The 22,848-nt window shown below is 42.3% G+C and overlaps 1 protein-coding gene across 2 annotated transcripts in view; it reads left to right on the top strand.

Moving 5' to 3' along the window:
* Window positions 1-22,848, top strand: part of znf423 (zinc finger protein 423) — a 175,058-nt gene that overhangs the window by 26,428 nt on the left and 125,782 nt on the right. For both annotated transcript variants that reach the window (XM_053623015.1, XM_053623014.1), the window contains exon 2: window positions 9,536-9,595. In XM_053623015.1, coding sequence (XP_053478990.1) covers window positions 9,536-9,595 — 60 coding nt within the window. The remainder of the gene's footprint in view (window positions 1-9,535; window positions 9,596-22,848) is intronic.

Here is a 22,848-nt window from a genome sequence, read left to right as displayed (position 1 = left end):
GACACATACATTTATAGTTACATTTTAATGTTGTGGAAAGTCCATGAGGCAGGAGAGTTCCTACTATCAGTTATGTTATAGCAGCTGTAAACAGTAGTTCCCTCACCAACCACTCTTCCTTTCTCTTGAAGTAAATAAGAACGAAAAAAAAACACGCACCGTGTCATGTTACAGAGAAAGCGCAAAGTCCTCTGTCCTGAAAACGTTCCTGTAGCGGAACACGTACTGACCACGCGGTCAGGACACTTGCCTTGCACCTTCAGGGTTGGAGGTTCGATTCCTGTCTCCATCCTGTATGCACGGAGTGTGCATGTTCTCCCGGGTTTCCTCCAGGTACTCCGGTGTTCTCCCCCAGTCTAAAGACATGCACTGTAGACTGATTCTCATTTCCAAATTGCAGTATGGAAACTGAATGGATGGATGGACGCCTTACAGAAAGCTCCATCGCATCAACCGTTATAGATCTTTTTTTATTATAGATTATAGATCTAGAACTTGTTTTTTCAAATCCACTTATTAGGTTTAGATTATGTAGATTATGTCTGCCATGAAAGTTCTATAGAATCGAGAACGTATTACAAAATGCACATTAATATAAACCTGTGGTTTGGCTTGCAGCTTTCACTACTGGCAGAGCTGCTGCAATTGGAACCGGGAATTGTACAGCATTGTGATACAAATGTAATAAATGTAATAGTGTAGTACTCGTGACAGGCCTCTAGGTGTTGTATTCATGTTTATGTGTATGTGTTTGTGTGTGTGTGTGTGTGTGTGTGTTTGAGGATGCTTATTCATTCCCCCTGTAAGCGTGTTATTTTTCTCGATAACCATCAGCCACTGTTAAATTAAAAACTCTGCTCTCGTTTGTAAAACAATTAAAGCCTATGTCATTCTGCCGCCGGTCGCCTACTGCTCTTGGCAGTGAAATGTGAAAGCTGTGTTTGGCGTGCCGTTTTTGGCACGCTGCTTCGATCCCTGCCCTCCTGCCACTCTTGGTGTCGCAGCACTGATTGTATTGTTGCCGTCAGCTACACTGTCATATATTAGCCTGTGTGCGTGCGTGTGTGTGTGTGCGTGCGTATGTGTGTGGTGATGCTGTAAATGGTAATGTCAGTGTTTAACACTGTCAGTGTTTAACACTGCTTAACAGAATTGCAAATAAGATGGCATGCTTACTCCAACACAGCAGTAATTAACGGAGAAGGAATTTCTAATAATATGGAAATAAATTATGTCAAGGATGTGTGCATGTGTGAAGAAGACAGCCCTTGGGAAGAGAGTGGGCTTTTATTCCTACTTTCTTTTAAATAATAGTTTAAAGAGAGATCCTGCAATACTGTTAAATGCACACTTGTTCCAACACTGCAGACTGTTTGTCTCTACTACAACAGAGACACAGATACAAGTGCAATGATGAACTCTGTTGTCAGGTGTAATGTTTTGCTTCATTACCAAGTAATAATCAGATGTCAACAAACAAGTTGTATCGTTTGCAGCCCATACACATCTGGAATGCAAAATTTAAATATATTACAATATACCGTACACTTACCATGCACCAGACATGTTCACAAGTCCCTGAAGCCCAAGTCCAAGTCAAGTCTCAAGTCTTTGAGGTAGAGTCCAAGTCAAGTTTCAAGTCTCTGAGGTGGAGTCTTAGTCAAGTTTCAAGTCTCTGAGGTGGAGTCCAAGTCAATCTCAAGTCTCTGAGGTGGAGTCTGAGTCAAGTCTCAAGTCTCTGAGGTGGAATCCGAGTCAAGTCTCAAGTCTTTCAGGTGATGTCCAATTCAAGTCTCTGAGGTGGAGTCCAAGTCAAGTCTCAAGTCTCTGAGGTGGAGTCTGAGTCAAGTCTCAAGTCTCTGAGGTGGAGTCCAAGTCAAGTTTCAAGTCTCTGAGGAGGAGTCTGAGTCAAGTCTCAAGTCTTTGAGGTGATGTCCAATTCAAGTCTCTGAGATGGAGTCCAAGTCAACTTTCAAGTCTCTGAGGTGGAGTCTGAGTCAAGTTTCAAGTCTCTGAGGTGGAGTCCAAGTCAAGTTTCAAGTCTCTGAGGTGGAGTCCGAGTCAAGTCTCAAGTCTCTGATGTGGAGCCCGAGTCAATCTCAAGTCTCTGAGGTGGAGTCCGAGTCAAATCTCAAGTCTCTGAGGTGGAGTCCGAGTCAAGTCTCAAGTCTCTGAGGTGGAGTCCAAGTCAAGTCTCAAGTCTTTGTTTTATTTTTAGCAATAGTTCTTTCAGCTAGTTTTTGTAATTAACAGTTTATAAGGCTAAATCAATTTTGAAATATTAAAACTGATTACTTCTACAGAATGTCTTGTTCATTTATTCAAAATTTTCCAATAAAGCACACAAGGTTTTTCTTAAATCATTAATTTTATTTTTTACACAGTAAAAAACTTTTACTTTCAAACTATTAATAATGGTCACTCGGAACTCAATTTTTAAGTCATTTTTATGGGAAATTCAGTTTGAAGCCGTCTTACAGCATGACTAGCTTGATTACGCTCCCTTCAAAGTGCCCTTCCGAGGGTGATTTATACCAATTGGAACGCAGAGACTGTCACCACAGGAAAAAGACGTGCTATGTATTTCGAACTGTTTGAGTTGCCGTAGTTTGCTGTAGTTCTTATGGACAATGATGGGTAAGGTAATCAGTTTCTCACACACACTACAGCTTTTGCCTCCAGGTGCAGCACAGTGCTTTAAGGTTATCCAAGGTAAAGCTTCAAAAACACATCGTAATCATTATACTATTTGCCCCACTGTATTAAGTATTTACAAGCTGCTGCTGATGAAGAAAGGAAACAGGGCTCACTAGAAGTCTTCAACGCTCACATTTACAGCACTTGTAACAGATATAGTTAAACACTGCTTAAGACAGTGATGCCCACTTGTAGTCGTGCACACACACACCCCTGATTCAGATACTTCATTATTGAGTTTAGTAGCTGTGTTAGTAGGAAGATTGGCAAACTGTGTGGAACGCCATGCCTCCAGGACGATAGAGGTGGATCATAGTACCCCTGATGTAGAGCTTCATTATTAACTGGTGGAGAGTAGAGGAAATAATTAGCGTGCACACACACATACACGCCAGACCAACCACGACAACCTGACAAACCACTTGGCTGGTACTTTAAGTAGTTGGCAACACTCAGTAGTGCAGTACGATGCATTTTTACTTCGGTTGAATAGACAAATCTTAGGCTAGACATCAGTGCAAATGAACGTCATTAATAATTGACTAATTGATTCCAGCTGTGCCTTAGCCCGACTTTTTACTAACAAGACATTTTCAAATAGCCACAAGTTTCTTTAGATCACTTTGTAAGTGGCAATTTATAATACACCGTGAGCATGATGGTCGGGTGGCACACACAACCCCCAACCCTTCACCCGCTTTCTGGTTCACATTAGCCGTGCTTTGTACAGGCAGGACATTTCAGGGAATAAACATGAGAAATAGATAAATATATCCCGCCCGCTAATGAAGGAGAGCGATTCCCCACAGGACTATCAAGAAAATGCTCTTATTAGAAGAGTGTTTTTTTTTTTTTAAATCTCTTTCTAATTATGTTTTTTTTTCTTTATCTCTCTGAATTTATGCCCTTATCCCCCTCTATTTGTTACATGGCTCTTAATTAGTTTAGATCATTGCGTGAGGTCTTGATATCCTCTACAGTAGTGGTTCCCAAAATGGGGTCCAGAGACCCCAAGGAGTCTGTAAAGCATCCATCCATCCATACCACTTATCCTATTCAGCAGTGGACACCAACACTCTTCCTTGAGATCTACCTTCCTGCCGGTTTCATCTCCAACCCAAATCTAGCACACAGTGTTCTAGCTGATTAAGAACATCTTCAGGCATTGATTAGATGGTCAGGTGGGCATGATTATGGTTGGAGCTAAAGTCTTCAGGAAGGAAGATCTCCAGGAACAGGGCTGGTGACCACGGGTATATGCACACAATGTGGACACAGGATTCGAAACATTCTAATCACTAAGCCACCGTTCCCCCAGGTACACAACCAGTCATTACTTATATTTATTATTGAGTTCCTATTAATAATGTAAACTTCAATCTAATGTGTTCTGTTGGTGGGAAATGGAATCTGGTTCCATTAAATAGGCAAAATTTGACTGTACACATCTGAAAAATGAGACTAATTATGTATGTGAGCAGTGGGGTTGTGTTCATGTGGAATTTGGGTTTGTGTTATTTATTCTGCATTTAAAGTGCTTCCTGGCTGCAAAACGTTTGAAAACTCCTGTTCTAGAGGATCGTATTACTCATTGTTATTTATTCATTTGCATATTATCATTATCAGCCATCGTTATCATTGATTTGTTGATTTACTGATTTATTGATTCGTATGAGAGAGAGAGAGAGAGAGAGCGAGAGACCACTTTAAGTGCCATCTATAGTGCTGCACTTCACATATGGACCCTGCCCTATCTCACTCTTTCAGAGTGCATGTCTGTGTGTGTATGGTTGTAAGACAATTTTAAGTATCTGGAAATAAATGCTTATGCAGAATTTCAGCTACACAAATATCAGTATTTTACTTATAAATGCCACAGTGAATATTTTAAGTGCTGTGTGGTTTCTTACTACATGTGTGTGTGTGTGTGTGTGTGTGTGTGTGCGCGTGTTTGTTTTGCTTGGCCTGGTGTCCAGTGTTAGCAATGTGTAGGAGGCCGGGGTCTGCCATGGCCGCTGGCTGCATTGTGTTTAGTCAGGGAGTCAAGCTCAACTGTGTGTGGTGCTGTTGTTCTGTAGCCTGCAGGTAAACAGAGCCACGAGTGTGCGTATATGTGTGTGTTTGAGGTGCAGGGCATTTGTCTAGCGTAACCCCCTACCTCCTCCACACTCCCACTCTCTCTCTCTCTCTCTCGCTCTCTCTCTCTCTCTCTCTCCCTCTCTCTCTCTGCCTGACTACACTCCAATATCTCTCTTCTAATGAAGCAGTAAATAGGGAATGAGTGGAGCTTTGATTGGGGGTAATTTACCATTTTTCTCTTCCTCTAGGAAGACATGTCTTCTGAAATTTAACATCCGGCTTGTAAGACATGGTTTAGGCTAAAGTGACTTTTCGGGGAGATCGAATACGATTGAATTATAACCGAATGCTAACCTAATGTTCTTCTAGTGAATCACTAAAGTAGTTTCTGAAATTCATCTTATTATATCTTATTATATACTGTATATTATATAAAGTATATTGTAACACATAGAAATGCAGCTGCTTTGGTAAGTCAAGTGGTCTTTCTTCATGTAAAAAAATGGTAGCTAAATCTGTTTTATTATTATTATTATTATTATTATTATTATTATTATTATTTTGAGAATTGCACAATTTGAAAATATTGAGCACTGCTCTTTAGTATTCCACCCACACCCTCAAAACACATACACCACGCTTACTGCATCCGAATTCGCCTACTATCCATCCTAAACAGTATCCGAGTTTAGAATTAGTGTGTCCCAAACAATGTTATTATCATTAAGGAAAACTATCAGGAAAACATTTTCGTTAACTGAAATAAAAATCACATAAACTGAAAACTATAACGTCCACCTGCAATATGAACAAAACTTAATAGAATTTCAGAGAATAAAACTTCCATTTTCGTGTTTTATACATTGGGCGGGCTGACTTAAGAACAGAGGTTGAACGGAGTGCATCTATCAGTGTTGCCAAATCATAAATGACCAAAAACAGTGAAATTCAACAGTCAGTGATTTTTGTAGCTTGTTAGATATTAGATATTAGATCATCTTTTATTCCACCTTTGTCAAATACACATTTACAAATATCAAGGCTTTTACTATGATATTAAACACTAAAACGATACTAACACTAAATACAAGCTAAAACTAATGATTTTCGAAATCCAAACTATTTATGCAGCATTAAAACTAACTGAAATGAAACTGAAATTGAAAACCAAAATGCAAAACGACATAAAAATAAACACTAGCAATATTTTTTAAAACTATAATAACCCTGGTCCCAAATTGTAGTATGTTGTAGTATTGTAGTATCCCAGAGATACCCGGATGGTCTACTACTTCCGGTAGATTTTCAAAGTGTGGATCCGTGAAAAGAAAGAGGAGGAGCTTTCTAGATTGACAGGCAAGTAGAGATGAAGACCTTGTCTTGCTGACAGGGTGCATGCCATTTGTGGTTTTTGGTCACATTGACAGTCTGGGGTTACACAGAGACCAACGTTGTTTCTTCCAAGCTGCTGTGAAGAGAATGGCGTAAATTAGGTAGTTATTTAAAATGTCCAGCTTTATGAGAGTGGATATAATGTGACATTCACTATATTGAAAGTACACTATTATGACACTATATGACAGGCCTAAAATTTGTCCCTGCTCTGTGTGTGTGTGTGTGTGTGTGTGTGTGTGTGTGGCTTTAATTAGATGTGGAAAATGTGTTTTGATTAAAATAGTTGCTTTGTCGAACTGACCATTTGGTTCACATTAGTTAAAATCAAACGTCTTGCAAAAAGGCGTGTTGACGATGGGTTATGATATTTCATCAGCTGTAATAGCATGATGAGAAATCCACAATGTGGATTAAAATTGATTTTAATTTAAACCAAATACTCAACAACAACAAACGTTTAGTCATTGCAACCAGATAGTGACTGGTTAAAGTGAATTGCAGCCCCATAGAATCAGGAAATGAGTGGAAATATTTCTGATTTGTTCCTAGTGTGTTTTACTATACGAGTTATTATTTGTGTTGGCGTGCTTTTTGATAAAATTTCAATTGAATCATTTTGGGCAGGCTGAAAAATAAAACAGCACAAGATTGATTTTTTTTTGGCTTAGTGACAGCAAACCAAGCTCTGTTTTTATTCAGTATGTGTGTAGCATGATCAGACATTAACAGCCCCGCTCCTAAGTACCATTAGTTCCTGTTCATAACAGTCTTAAGCAGGTAGCAAATTACCTGTGGAGTCTGATGGCAAAATGGTGCTAAAAGTTCCAGGATTTTGTGCAGTGGAAAAAGGCCACAGTGTGAGACTTTACAGACTAAAGGGAGCATACCACAAAGCCGGGGACAGAAAGGCCTAACCCAGCAGAGCAGAGAACAAGCGAGTGAGCGTTAACCAGAAGAGCCAGCATGGTGCCTTTCCCGAAAAATACTCCAGCAAGGCGTCTGTTTCAGCCAGGCCAGCAGAGCAGCTAGAGAAATATGGTCTGTGATTCTTTTTGGGAGTACTGTGTGAAAAACACACACACACACACATTACAGGAGCATGCAGCCACCAAAACTAAAAGGAAAGCTGAGAGCACAATTGTAACCTCATTAACAGAATAGAAAAAGGAGGAGAAATGAACTAGGAGGAACAGAAAGAGAGGGATTTAGGATGTAAAGCGCCAGCTTAAATGAGCTCAGAGGAGGTGTACTGTTATTTCTGGGCCGAGGAACCTTGTGTGCGGTAACTGGCCGGTCGTTTTGGCCATGTACAGTGGATTGGTGGCTGCAGCCTTCTGACAGAGCAAACATGGAGACCTGTTAGCCTTGGCTTCACACACACACACACACACACACACACACACACAGTGCGAACTTGGAGCTGAATTTGCACCGGCCGCCCTGCTGAGCACAGACTGGGAGGCCGCAACGTACAGAGTCCAAGAAATATGCTTGGTCCTGATCTGTGTGTGTGTGTGTGTGTGTGTGTGTGTGCGTGTGAGAGTGAGAGAGAGAGAGAGTCGGTGTCTGTGTGTAATTAAGGCTAAGATAATGTGGAAGGAATGCAGCATAGCTAGCAGAGACAGTGCAGTTCCTGCTCATGTTCCCCCTCCCTCGATTCAATCAGAGCAGGAAGTGGTTTGCCATGATGTCCTGTGCCAGGAGGAACACATCTAACCACAGTCTCCTTTAGCTAAAGCACAATTTCTCCTCTCTTCTCCTCTCTCTCTCTCTCTCTCTCTTTCTCTCTCTCTCTGTCTCTCTCTCTCTGTGTTGGTTGAAGACGCTAAATGACTCTGGGCTTTATAATAATTCTAATATAGGAAGGAATATCTTTCTCCATCTCTTTATCTGTCCAGGCCTCTGCCTTTTTCCTCAATCTCTCCTGCGCAAACTCCTCTCTAATGCTAATTTTCATTTCTAGTGGCTAGTTTGATCTCTTAATGACTGTCTTCACCCCCTGTAGAGATCATTAGTGATTGTCGTCTTTTCTGGATCTCGAACACTCAGTTGTGTGATGAAGCCTCTTTGCTTCTGCTGCTTGTACAGACCTAGAAATGACCTCAACATATGTGTGTGTGTATGTTCTATTAAAGGAATACTCTTAATCTCGATCTTTCACAACTGTAGTGGATGTACAATTTTAGCCGACAAGTATGTTGCTTTATTTCTCTGTGTCCTGAGAAAATCACGATAAACACGTTTAATCTAACTTCAAATGGAAGTCTAAGGGCAGCTGTTGAATCTATGCCAAGGCATTGAAGCATTGAAGCTGTTCTGGTGGCTTGTGGTGACTAAACATCCTATTAAAATACTTTATGTTAATTTTCTACTTTCATTTACCACCCGTCTCTATATAATTTATACTTTTAGAAAGGGACTATTTGCTCAGAAGGAGGAATGTGTAATTATGCGCCGCCAATGTAGTTGTTTAGACCTGATGGTACATGGACACCACAAACCCCTCAGAATGACTTTTACTCCATGTATTGCTCCAGTGTTTGAAAACTACACACTGCTTGGATAAGACATTCTCTTACATTTTTCTTACCCGAAGATGTTATTATTACGTGTGTAACAGGTGTCGTTTTCAACTTAGGTGACGTAGTTGCAGATTTGAAACATTTATTGGCAGAATTCTGCAACTGCCCTTAGAACGTGAGTTTCTTTTTTTCTTTTTTTTACTACAGGTAACCGGGTCGAGTTTCTCACTTGTGGTACATGTGCCGTACATACAAACGGCGTGGACAGAGATCAAGTTGAAAAATGCCGGAGTATTCCTTTTAATTGTTTAATGCTTAGAATTAGTCATAACCTGTGTGTGCGAGTGCACTGGGGCTGCAGGGGGTTTTCAGAAGGGAAAGGGGGGGTGAGGTGTAAGTGCTCATTGTGTGCTGAGTTCGCCTGTATCCTGTTTGTGTGCCAGTGGGGCTTCCTTCCCCCTGCTATGCCCAGGAAAGCCTTCATCATCACTTTCCTCCTCTCATCTCCCTGCCGCTGTTACCTGTTTTTGCACCTCTGAAATTAGTACAGAAGGAAACAAACAAAGAACGCACGCATGCATGCAGGCATATCAGAGGCACTCAATAAAAGCCTTTGATGTACATCAAGCATTAAGATGCAACACATTATACTGTATTAGGCATTATATGGCACCATTAACCTGGTGCTCTACTGTAAACAATGCTCGTTATCAGTGCATCACTTGGAAGTATAGTATGTGGTTCAGTTACAAACACAAACAATGTCTAATCTCTTGCTCTCTCTCTCTCTCTCTCTCTCTCTCTCTCTCTCTCTCTCACTCTCTCACTCTCATGGTCTGTAGCAGTGGAAGAGGCAGACTCGGCTGAATGTGCAGGAAGTTGGGACTCCTCGGCTCCAGCAGGTATGTTCCCCCTACCTTTGTGACTAGTAGCATGGTGCCTTCCAGCTAGCGCTCACACAAACACCTGCAATATGTCTCCTCTGACTTCTCTGCAACTCCCACAGTCACTCCAATCTCTAATATCAATTCCACATGGCCTGTAGCCCTACACTCAGAGGGAGGGAGGGAGGAAGGGAAGGAGATCAGGATAGAGAGATGGGGAGAAGGATTTTCATAAGGCACTAGAGGACAGTGACCAGGTGCACACTTGAGTGGAGGTTTTGTGTCTGCTTCCTGTCTCATGGGTTTGTGAGAATATGGTGGACGTATACGTTCATGACTTATGGGTTCCCTTCACCACGGTCTGCCTCTTTGGCACAATCTCAAAAGCCCGGTTTAAATTGTGCGTCCGTTTGAAGCTCGCATTTCTGTCTTTATCCCTAAACGAATGTTGAAAATAAAATACATGGCGATATATTCTACTTTGGCTTGGAGTATATTGAAAACGTCTTGCTGTAGATTCTAATTTGGTATGGCCCCCATGAGTCATGCGCTGTCTCTCACAGAGCAATAGATCCAAATGTCTTATAACTCATAAGAGTGATTATAGGAAATGTGATCAGTTATCCAATCAGAAAAAAACGAAGGGTATTTTTCCACTGCACATTCAGAAACCGAACAGCAATCAATGGAGCGTGGTTCATTTTCCACCAACTTGAGAGATGACTGGAATGGTCATGGAGATTACTTCATGATTACTTAGCATTGTTTCTGTGTCTAATCAGCCAATCAGCTGCATATAAACTTGATTAAAGTGGCCTTTGTATCGAAAACAAGCATATTTTCTGCATGATGTATTCATGGTTTTTATTTAGAAACACTACAGAATACAATATTCATGCTATATTTTGTGGGAGGCATGGTGGCTTAGTGGTTAGCATGTTTGCCTCGGCACCTCTGGGGTTGGGGGTTTGAATCCTATCCTTGCCCTGTGTGCATGGAGTTTGGGTACTATGGTTTCTGCCCCATCCAAAGATATGCATTGTAAGCTGATTGGCATTTCGTGGGCGGCTGTGGCTCAGGTGCGCCTTGCATGGCATCTCTGCTACCATTGGTGTGTGAGTGTGTGTGTGTGTGTGTGTGAGTGTGTGTGTGAATGGGTGAAAGAGAAACAGTGTAAAGCGCTTTGGAACCACTAAGGTTTAAAAAAGCTCTATGTAAGTGCAGACCATTTACCATTTCCAAATTGTCCATAGTCTGTGAACATGTGTGTGATTGTGCCCTGTAATGGGTTGCCACCCCGTCCAGGGTGTCCCCCTGAGTCCCCTGTGACCCTGTCTAGGGTGGTGTTTGTGGTGTTACACCTTGTGGTACAGCATATGTAACTAATCAGTAAATGGTGTGTTTAGCTCTGCCCCTGAGTACCATAAACTCCCAATTTTGAGTAAGTACCAAAACCCACACTGGTACTGGCTAATGGAAAGTTCAAGTACTTTGTGCAGTTGAAGAAAGAATCCTAATGATCTGCTTTTTTTAAACAAACTCTACTTGCCTTGTGCATTTCTTCAAATCCAATCACTCCTGACTCCTGAATGTGGTCGGTGAAAGAGTCTATGCTGTGATTGCATCATGATTACAAGGTTAGCTCATGCAGCATTGATGCTATACGCCACATCAAACTGGTGTACGTGCGAGTGAGCTCTCTAAAGTTCAACTCTTTGTGTTGGAAGGCTGCATTTGGAAACCAGCAGCCAGCTGGAGAGAAAGTGTGTGTGTGTGTGTTTGTAGGAGTGTTTCTGAGTTTGGGAGATAGGGTGATAGCATATGTGGCTGTGTGTGTGTGTGAGTTAGGAAGGGCTGGTGAGCTCAGCAGGGAGAATGGAGTAGGAAAGAGAGGGCCCAAGGGGGGCGACAGGATGACGTGGGCCTCTCCTAAGCGGCCCTGGGGGAGTGTGGGGGGTTGGTGGGAGGGGTGCTGACTGCAGTCCTGTGTGGCTACAAAGCGCTGCGTGTGTGAGATCCAGCAGGAAGGGGAGTCCCTGAGCTCTTGCAAACCAACCCCCCCTTGCTCTTCCTCTCTTCCTCCTAGTCTTCCATCGCTCCCTTGTTTTTGTCCCTGTCGTGCTCAAACTCGCTGTGTTTGGGGGGTTTTATCACCCTTCTTCTCCCTGTATGCGGCAGGCAGGTCCTCTATTCTATGCACATTTCTCCTCAAGGTTCTATCTCTTTTCTTTTCTCTTATTTTCTCTTGCTGTCTCTCCTTCCTTTGCCCCACTTGCGTTCCTGCTCTCCTGTGTTTGTTGTGTTTGTTTGTGCTGCTGTGCCGGGGCTCTAGGGGGCTGCTCGCCATTTCTTATTTAAAAAGAAATGGGGGAAAAAACACCAAAAAAGTTTTCCTTCCCTTTATTCCCTAGGAGATGATGTCGACAAGGACACTGGCAGGCTTTTCCTGGTATTAAATTCAGTTACCCTACTCTCCTGGAAAATGTGTGTTGAGTTTAGAAAGAGCAGTAGGGGGGAGTATAAGGAAAGGTGGGGGTGTGTGTGTGTGTGTGTGGGGCCGGGGGGGGGGGGGGGTCTTATAGGAAAGAGAGCAGGACCCTTTCCTCCCACCCCCTGCCTGCATGCCCCAGAGGACCTGACTGAGGCCTTTTCCCGCTAGTAGAGAGGACCGGAGGTGCGCCCCTCCACCTCAACCCTCCATCTCTCGATCTGTCTCTCTTTCTCTCTCCATTCCATGCTCCTTGAGACAGAAAAACAAGCGTCCCTCCCAAACCCAGAGGGGAAGAGAAGGGAAGGAGAAAAAGCAGAATGTGAGCCAGGTCTCACACTGGAGACTCAGATCGAGGGAGAGACAGAGACAGTAGGGGGGTTGGGGGTGGAATCCGACAGAAGAAGGGAGAGTTTGAAGATAGAAAGAGACTCAGAATGTCGAGAGATGTAACTTTGTCAATTTTTTTTTTTTTCTGAAGGAGAGGGAATTGTTTTTAATAGTGCAATCAGAGCTGTGAAGTTAAACATTGCATTTTTTTTTTTTTTTTTGCATCGTGATGAAGTGCTAATGAAGTGTTTTTTATATACACCCAAGCACACACATAGGCAATGCGTCCTGGAGATTGTAGTTTGAGAATATTTCATTGGTAAAACAAACCCCGAGTCTCACAAATCTTTGAGAAGAAAACCTTCACAAATACGCATGAACCCTGTCCGAGCCTGTACGTGTCCCTGACTATGATTCATGGTGGAAAAAGGCTGCTCATATCCCCATGTGCAGGCCAATAGGGGCTGTAATGGATCTGAATTGAATTATTTTATTCACTTCCTCTGGTTGTGATTGGCCGGCCAACAGAACTTCTGACACATCAGCGCTGGGTTTTGCCGGACTCTTTTTAACTGGGCGAGATGTTGTAACCTCAGACACATTGTGAGCTTTGGATCACCTGTGCACATATATGGTGCGCTGTGCTGGTGGCGTTTTATTTGGCAGTGGGGGTGCAGAGCCAGGACTATTTATGACCTCCTTAATTACTCATACTCTCAAATTCAGGTTGTGTGTGTGTGTGTTTTGAAGGGGTGAATGTATAAGTGAGATATCAGTCAGTCTCGTGGCCATACACGCGCAGCGTCTCTCTGGAGTGTGTGCTGAGCCTGAGCCAGGCAGCATCTGGGGAAGCTGAGCTCTGTTTTTATTTCTCCGAATTGAGGGAGCAGACGGGCATTACTGAATCGGTAGCGGAGAAGAAGGAGAGGAGAAACGATGACCCTTCTCTCTGCTCCCCAACCGATTCAGTAATGCCCGTCTGCTCAGGGTGATGCAGTGGACAGTTTAGAAAAGAGGACACATCCAAGAACTCCATTTCCTTCCCTCTCTCTCTCTCTTTCTCTCTTTCTCTCATTTATCTCCCTTTTTTTCTCTCCATCTCCTTGCATGAACCTCTGGAGGTCCATAATATATTTTTAATTTCCCCAAGGCAGCCACAGGAAAACAGTTCTAATGTGTGAAGGGGAGGTGTGTGTCTGGTGTGCGTGTCTGTATGTACGTATCAGCGCTTGTCTGTCTGAGTGTGTGTGTGTGTGTGTGTGTGTGTATATATATATATATATGTGTGTGTGTGTGCGTGTGTAAGTCCGTCTTGTGTTTCTCATAAAGCCTTAGCCCGAAACAGGTGACAGCATCGGGGAGCAGCTGTCATCCCGTTTGTGTTGTGGATGTGCACGCGTGATTTCTAATTCCCTTCCTTCCATGACGCTTTCTTTCATCATCCCTCCTTTCTTTGCTCCGTCCCTGTGGGTGTGAGGGCACTGGGTGCCGGACCCTCGAGGGGGAGAGGCTGGTACACTGTATTTTCAGGGAGGTTGTGGTGGAGGAGGATGGTGGGGCTCCCCAGGGGGCTGCGTTGTATTGTGGAAACATAGCAAGCGCAGGCCAGTAGAGCCACAGTGAGGCCTGCTTTAAATAGGTCCCTATGTTTACTGTGTTAGGGCCTGCGCTCCCCAGAGGCACCACTACACACACACACACACACACACACACACACACACACAGTCTGCCTGCACCTGCTCAGGCACTGGGCCATTAGGGGCCCTGTCCTATCTCTCCCTAATGTGTAAATACCAATCTGAGCTTAAAGGGATAATCAGGACTTTTTAGGGATGAAAGATGTCTAAACTGAGTGATAGTGCTATGATTTATGTATAGCTTATTTACTAGCATTGCGTTCAAGACTGTCTCAGTACCGACCAAAACACCGTCTTGTGCGTTTGTTTGATTGCAATCAAAAAATCTTGTATGTATTATAGACAAACAGTGACTACGTTTACATGGACAACAATAATCTAATTATTGACCTTACTCTGATTAAGATAATAATGTGATTAAGGTGTTTACATGAGTCGCTTTTAGAATACTCCTGTCATGTTCCCATTTTACATGTTATACAACATAATTAGATTAACAGCCTGCGTCATTACGTCACCGCACCATGTCGTCCGACGTCCCTCCAGAATTTCACGTATCAACATACAGTTTGTCTTCGTTATGGTACCGTATACAGTTTTGGGTGTTTTTATTAAATTTTTTTTTTTTTACGAACGCTTTAAGTGCAGTTAATTATTTGTCGTGCTGTACGTGCTAATAGACAACTGCTTGAAGCTGTGGGCTGTGTCCCAAACCGCGTACTTACTGTCTATATAGTAGCTGTCTATATAGTAGAATGTATTTTTCCCCACTACAGGCCTATAGTAGGTAAGTATGCGGTTTGGGACGCAGCCGAACTCTCTTGTTCGCCGTAAAATGTTGAGCACTGCCGTGTGTGATCGTGTCCTGTCGCAAAATGCGGTGAAAACTCTCACACGACGTTCATGATGTGATTAAGGTGTTTACATGTCTGTAATACACTTCCATAATGCGACTAAAACAGGAGTACTCCACCTGTCTTAATTCGATTAGAGCTTAATTCGAGTTTGACCTTAATTAGATTAAGGTAAGTAAAAATGGCTGTTTACATGGTAGTTTCTTAATCAAAGTATGGTCTCAATCGGGTTCAGAGTGGATTATTGTTGTCCATGTAAATGCAGCTAGTGAAGAAACACTAGTGAAGTCTAGGCCTAAGTCAGTTTTTCAGCTCAAACAAAGAGTAGTATTATCTCCAGCACCACAGTCTGACTCCAGTGTCTGACAGTTTGTTGTAGGCACAGTATGTCACCCTGAAAGTCATGTTTCACGCAAAGGTCACTCAAAAAATGATGGAATGCCATTTGAGGGTCATACTGTACGAAATGAATAAATATGACACTGTTAATTATGTCATCCATCCATCCATCCATTTTCCATAGTGCTTAACCTGCACAGGTTCGCAAGGTGGTCCCTGGAGCCTATCAATCCCAAGGAACTCGGGACACAAGACAAGAGACACCCTGGATAGGGTGCAGATCCATCACATACACATTCACACACTACGGATAATTTGTAAATGCCAATCAGCCTACAATGAATGTCTTTGGACTGGAGGAGGAAACCGGAGTACGCTGAGGAAACCCCGGAAGCATGGGGAGAACATACACATACACACACCCCTGGAGCCCTTCCAACCCCCAACCCTGGAGGTGCAGGCAAACATGCTAACCACTAAGCCACCGCGCCGCCCTAATTAAATAATTATGTTGCACAAAAGGTTTTTTGCACAGAGGAGATCAGAAGAGACAGCCTCTTAATCATCATAAAATATCACAGAAATATCAGGGTTTTGGATATATCGTTATTGAGCGTCAGCAAAAATAAATGATTTTAACCATGAAAACGAGTAGTTGGTACAAAATTCTATTTTGTCATCCAGTTAACTTTGTGGAATCTTGTGTTTTAAAAATGATGAATAATGCCCACAATCCCACAGTATCACATGTCAATATAATGTCATCATATAACCCAACCCTAATACACACACCCTAATACATGTTCATTAAACGCAAAGATGTTCATCTGAAAGGGATGGACGTGAGCTAAAGACTGTCTTCCAGCTTTATCAGTAGGCAAAAGAAAGCCATTTCCGAGACAGGACAGGTAATGGATTCAGACAGCTGGGCTGTAGTTAAGTGATGAGATCAGACATCCCTAATCGAGCACGGAGAACTACCTCCATCTGACTCGTGTCCTCAAGCAAGAGAGGAATTCTTTGTGTCTGTAGTGTGCTAACACACTCTTATCCCAGCTGATCCATTTCACACTTGGCTCATGACTGTGCGCGCGTGCATGTGTGTGTGTGTGTGTGTGTGTGTGTGTGTGTGTAAGAGAGAGGGAGAGAGAGAGAGAGAGAGAGGTGGAGTTGAAAGGCAGCCTTGTAGTGTAGATGTTTTTGTAAGAGAAAAAAGAGCAGAGGTCTTGTTGAAGTTGGAGCTGATATTTTTTTTTCCATTGTAGAACATCACATTGATGGCTCTTCTGTTCAGAGCGCTGCGTATAGGTGATGTGTGTACACAGAGGGGATGTGTGTGAGCATGTGTCTCATTGCGTGTATCCCTGTGGGTGAATCACTCAAATGCATTTTAGATACTGGGTCTGTGTAATATTATACTTGGATTTCCCCCTTTCACAATGTTTTACATAAAGAATAAAATACAACAGGGCGTGACGTTGTAGGAAAATGAATCAAAGACTGGGTGATGTAATGTACCCCAACGTTAATTACTTTGCTACCACAGCAAGTTCGAAAGTGGTTTATTTCTCTAACGCCACAGCTATTTTTTTCAATGCTAACATTTCAAAATAATAATCTATTAAAGTATGACACGTTGTACTTGTTATCTGTTTATCGCCCTATTAATATGTTGTGGAATGTCGGTGAAACAGTTTAGTTCGTCGTATCATGTATGTTACAGTAGCTAAGAACATTGGTTCCCTCACCAGCATCACTTTTTTCTCTTGAAGTTTTGAACTTGATAAAACACAAAATTGAAGCTTGTCATTTTACTTAGTGGCTTAGCGGTTAGCATGTTTGCCTCACACCTCTGGGGTTGGCGGGTGAAATCCCACCTCCACCTCCACCCTGTGAGTGCAGAGCTTGCATGTTCTTTGGGGGTTTCCTTTGGGTACTACAGTTTCCTCACCCATAGAGATGAGAAACCTGACCAAAACTATGCTGGTTATCAGTATTATCATGGTATATATATTTTTTTTCCAAAATACAATACCATTCTCATTTTTTGATATACATACAGTATAAAAAGTGAGTACACCCCTCACATTTTTGTAAATATTTGATTATATCTTTTAATGTGACAATACTGAAGAAATGACACTTTGCTACAATGTAAAGTAGTGAGTGTACAGCTTGTGTAACAGTGTAAATTTCCTGTCCCCTCAAAATAACTCAACATACAGCCATTAATGACTAAACCGTTGGCAACAAAAGTGAGTACACCCCTAAGTGAAAATGTCCAAATTGGGCCCAATTAGCCATTTTCCTTCCCCGGTGTCATGTGACTTGTTAGTGTTACAAGGTCTCAGGTGTGAATGGGGAGCAGGTGTGTTAAATTTGGTGTCATCGCTCTCACACTCCCTCATACTGGTCACTGGAAGTTCAACATGGCACCTCATGGCAAAGAACTCTCTGAGGATCTGAAAAAAAGAATTGTTGCTCTACATAAAGATGGCCTAGGCTATAAGAAGATTGCCAAGACCCTGAGACTAAGGTGCAGCACGGTGGCCAAGACCATAAAGCGGTTTAACAGGACAGGTTCCACTCAGAACAGGCCTCGCCATGGTCGACCAAAGAAGTTGAGTGCACATGCTCAGCATCATATCCAGAGGTTGTCTTTGGGAAATAGATGCATGAGTTCTGCCAGCATTGCTGCAGAGGTTGAAGGGGTGGGGGGTCAGCCTGTCAGTGCTCAGACCATACACCGCACACTGCATCAAATTGGTCTGCATGGCTGTCGTCCCAGAAGGAAGCCTCTTCTAAAGATGATGCACAAGAAAGCCCGCAAACAGTTTGCTGAAGACAAGCAGACTAAGGACATGGATTACTGGAACCATGTCCTGTGGTCTGACGAGACCAAGATAAACTTATTTGGTTCAGATGGTGTCAAGCGTGTGTGGTGGCAACCAGGTGAGAAGTACAAAGACAAGTGTGTCTTGCCTACAATCAAGCATGGTGGTGGGAGTGTCATGGTCTGGGGCTGCATGAGTGCTGTCGGCACTGGGGAGCTACAGTTCATTGAGGGAATCATGAATGCCAACATGTACTGTAACATACTGAAGCAGAGCATGATCCCCTCCCTTCGGAGACTGGGCCACAGGGCAGTATTCCAGCATGATAACTTTGCTAAAAAAGCTGAGGGTGAAGGTGATGGACTGCCCAAGCATGTCTGCAGACCTAAACCCTATTGAGCATCTGTGGGGCATCCTCAAACGGAAGGTGGAGGAGCACAAGGTCTCTAACATCCACCAGCTCCGTTATGTTGTCATGGAGGAGTGGAAGAGGACTCCAGTGGCAACCTGTGAAGCTCTGGTGAACTCCATGCCCAAGAGGGTTAAGGCAGTGCTGGAAAATAATGGTGGCCACACAAAATATTGACACTTTGGACCAAATTTGGACATTTTCACTTAGGGGTGTATTCACTTTTGTTGCCAGCGGTTTAGACATTAATGGGTGTTTCTTGAGTTATTTTGAGGGGACAGCAAATTTACACTGTTACACAAGCTGTACACTCACTACTTTACATTGTAGCAAAGTGTCATTTCTTCAGTGGTGTCACATCAAAAGATATAATCAAATTCTATAATCAGGGGTGTACTCACTTTTGTGAGATACTGTATATACACATACATACATACAGAGTGCAGAAAAGAAAAACAAAATTAAAAATCAACCAATCAACTATACTTCCCGACTGACTACTTAACGCCAGAATCATCACGGTATTGTTAACATGTGCTGAAAATATACAAAAAGTACTGATACACACACTGAAATCATTTAAACACGGGGTGTTGGCCCTTTTCGCAGCGACTTTGTCTTGGCACGCTCTGCAGACAGGGTTACCATCTTCTATTAAGTTTCCTTTGCATTTTTTTTATAAAATCCAAAATATGACCACGCTTTCGGATTTGGTCCTCTTGGAAGGTTGGAAAATCTCCCGATCGCCATCACTGCTTTCCGCCATGTTTTCACGCTCAAAAAAACAACAAGGTTGCATGCTGCTCCTGCGTCACACTCGTGCTGGGTGTGTGTGGACATTAATTTTATGCCATGAACTTATGTCGACATGACAGAGATCATGGACGTTAACACAAGACACCAGATTAAAGTATGCCAGCATTACATATCTGACGTTCTGCATAACACATGCTTACTGGAAGTCTCTCAGTTACTGCGATGGTGTTAGTATCACATCAGTGTTACACAGATTGGCTGTTATACACTGCTCTGATATCAGTAGCAGTCTGAAATAGGAAAAAGTGATAGGGATAGGTGCATTCCAACTTCCTGAACATTTCCCATATCCATTTTCGTGTCATGGAATGCTTGTTTATCACAGGGATGAACGTGCCGTGTGCTTGTACACTACTCCACCCCCGATGTTCAGTCATGCTCCTCACATTATCATTTTTGAGGATTTCTTTTCGTCGTTCCTCCCCTCGGTGTAGAGGATGCCTCTCAGAGTCCGTAAAGCCCAGCGTCGATCCGACGCTAATTATTTTCCTCTCTCACTATGGTGGCAGCACCACACCGTAAAAAAAAAAAAAGTGAGGGGGGGCATATCAACCTAACGAGGGGTAATTAGCAGGTCCCTGCAAGGCGGGGTTGTGCTCAGCTACACGACTGCTCTGTGGATTCTACTAATTCACTTCTCCTCATCTAATTACCCCACACAAACATGGCTGTTTGTCTTCCCTAAGAGAGAGTGAGAGCGAAAGAGAGGTGGTGGATGTGTGTGTGTGTGGGGGGGGGGGGGGGGGATTGGTGCACTAACATGACTTTATGTAAGCCAGATATATAAAAGCTTTATTAATATTAGTATGACTAATAAAAAAAGCATTGAAAGTTGTCTAATGGTACCGGTAAACTGGTAAGCACATAATTTAAGGAGAAAGAAAGCCAGAATTTTCCAAAAAAAACCAGACCCAATATTAGTTTAATACAATACACTCTAGTCCATCTGTTTTGGAACAGATGCCTCACATTAGCCTTGGCTTTGGGTCTTTAGCTTCGCGTAAATCTTGTACACTATGTTAATATATTACACATAATGAATATGTCCTCTGTTCAGAATGGCTCTAGCTGTATTTGTCTAGTTTGAGAGTGTTTGGAGTGTGTCTGTACGTGTCCTGGGGCTGAGATGTCCATGGAGCAGCTGTAGATGATTCAATTATACGCTTTATTCAAGTGTAATTCAGTCGTTTGAGGTAAATTACTAAATGAGGTTTAGCCGCGTGGAAGTTCTGGCATTCATTTCGTTTCGATTATGTGGAGAACACCAGATAAAACTGCGGATTAAACGTGTTTCCTGTTTATAACTGACAATTATAAAAGGCGTGTTCTGATCTGACATTGAAATAGTGGCTCAGGGTTGGATAAAATACGCCGTTTTCTGATCCCGTTCCATCAGCATATTTTTCCCATGAATGCGATTGAATGTGAAATTGTTTTCAAACAGAAGCTTGTACAGAGCTAACTACATGTTCGATAACTGCTGTGCATTGTCTACAAAATGGAAAACAAAAGATCGTTCCATTCCTAATAATTGCATAATCTTAAATTCTTCAATTAAAGGTAGTCTTAAATTTGTGTTTTAAAAGGGGTATAGATGAAATGCGTTGGAAAGAGTACAAAACAAAGACCTGAGTAAAAGTACTGCTACTGTAGTCATAACTCACTTGTGTTTAAATGTAAAAGTAGTGCTGAAGAAATTACTCAAGTAAGAGTAAATAAGTTATCTGGTGAACAGCTTGAGTAATTACTTTACAAATGAGGTTGTTTTTTTTTCTTTAAAATGTCAACAATTTATTATCAACAGTGTACAAAGCTAGCTAACTTAGCCTAATGCTGTTGGGGTTTGTTAACTAACTAGCTTATGTTAATACATACATGCTTCTAGCTACATACTGTAGTTCGCTATCTAGCAAAGATTCCCACATTATCCTGAGTGTTACCTATAGGCTGTAGGAGACACTGAGATATATTTAACACAATAGGCAATCTCTGCAGAACATCAAAGTAATTTCTTACATTTAGTACATAATGTAAACATCAGAAGGTCTGACTAGCTAGCCCGGCTCACTCAGCTACTCACTGGCTGCTTGTACACGTTTCTGAAGGGTAGATGTTGAGCTATGAATTGTCGATATCTTCACAGGTTTTTGGCGTGTCAGCTTTTGCAGATCATTCTCATGCTGTTTCCTTTGAAGCTTTTAAGACTGAAGATACCTGATCAATTGGGCCAGGGATGCTCATGCTGCTGAAATATTTGGCTCCTGAAGCGGAGACGTTCGACAGGAAGCTTTATTTTGATTGTGCCTCGGAATGGCCTTGTTTAAAATTTGCATATACTTTTACACACACTTTTTTTTTAGTACTTTAAGTGGTCTTAAATACATTGTTGTTTTACTCTGTAACAGGTTTTTTTTTTTTAAATATTTGAAAGAAACTTAAGTAAAAGTACTATGATTTAATTATACTCAAAAAAGTACTAATGTAGTGAACCATTTAGTAATAACTGTAACCAGAGTACATAGTTTGTTGTTAAATATTTACGTATCTTGTCTCAAATGAAAGAATTAAACTTTTTTAAAGCATATTATTATAATATTAATATACCAAATATTGAATATTTACAGTATTTAGTATTTTCCTTAAACCAGTGCAGGTAAATATGCATGTTGTGTGTGTGTGTGTGTGTGTGTGTGTGTGTGTGTGTGTGTGTGTGTGTGTGTGTGTGAAGACTCCCGGCACTGGGATGGGCTGTGGGTCAGAGATAATGGCCTACTGCTGAGAGAGGGCCAGGGGCTCCAGCTGGCTGAGGGAACTGTGAGGTGATCTGTGGTGGGGTAGAGGGGCTCCTATGGGACCCCCACACTCACATTAACACACCTCTCCCACTCGGGATTGCCAGCAGCACACACCCCACTGTAAATTACTGATTAAAACACACACAGACATAGACACAAGTGTGGAGGTATGAGAGTGCATGTGTGGGTGCATGATGTGTGTCATTGTGCTTGCTGTTCGCTCTGCGCCTCGGTGTGTCATGTCAAGGTCATTTAGCTTACATGCTGAAGTGGGCGATTTTCAACACCAGCTTTGATAATAAAAAACAGTGTCAATCAAGGGCTTGGCAGCATGGCACACTGAAACATATCTGCTAAGCTAAACGTGCTCCTCCTCTTCCTCACATACGCTCTGATTCTGTGCTTATTCTGAATCCTGGTATGTGGAGTGTGTGAGACTGTGTGTGTGGGTCTGTCCTCTGCTGCTATGTGACACAGTGATGGAAAGGAGCAATCAGAGAGAGCCCACCATCCGTAAATCTCCTTTGCCACTTTAAACAATGATAAATAAGCAGGAAGCAAGATAACACAAGACAAGATAAGATAAGTTAAGATAAGATAAGACAAGACTATTAATCCCAGGCGGGAAATTCCAGTGTTACAGCAGCAGACAAGAGACAATAGATAATAGAAAACACAGACAAAAGACAATATAGCTGCAGAAGGGTGTTAAAACATAAAGGTAAAAAATCAACACTTAATCAGTCAAGCCTTACTCGGACATTTGTGC

The sequence above is a fragment of the Ictalurus furcatus genome, chromosome 4 (genome assembly GCF_023375685.1).
Source record: "Ictalurus furcatus strain D&B chromosome 4, Billie_1.0, whole genome shotgun sequence".
In the NCBI taxonomy this organism is placed as follows: domain Eukaryota; kingdom Metazoa; phylum Chordata; class Actinopteri; order Siluriformes; family Ictaluridae; genus Ictalurus; species Ictalurus furcatus.
Note: the sequence above shows the minus strand (reverse complement) of the source record. Positions and strands in the feature narration are given on the sequence as shown.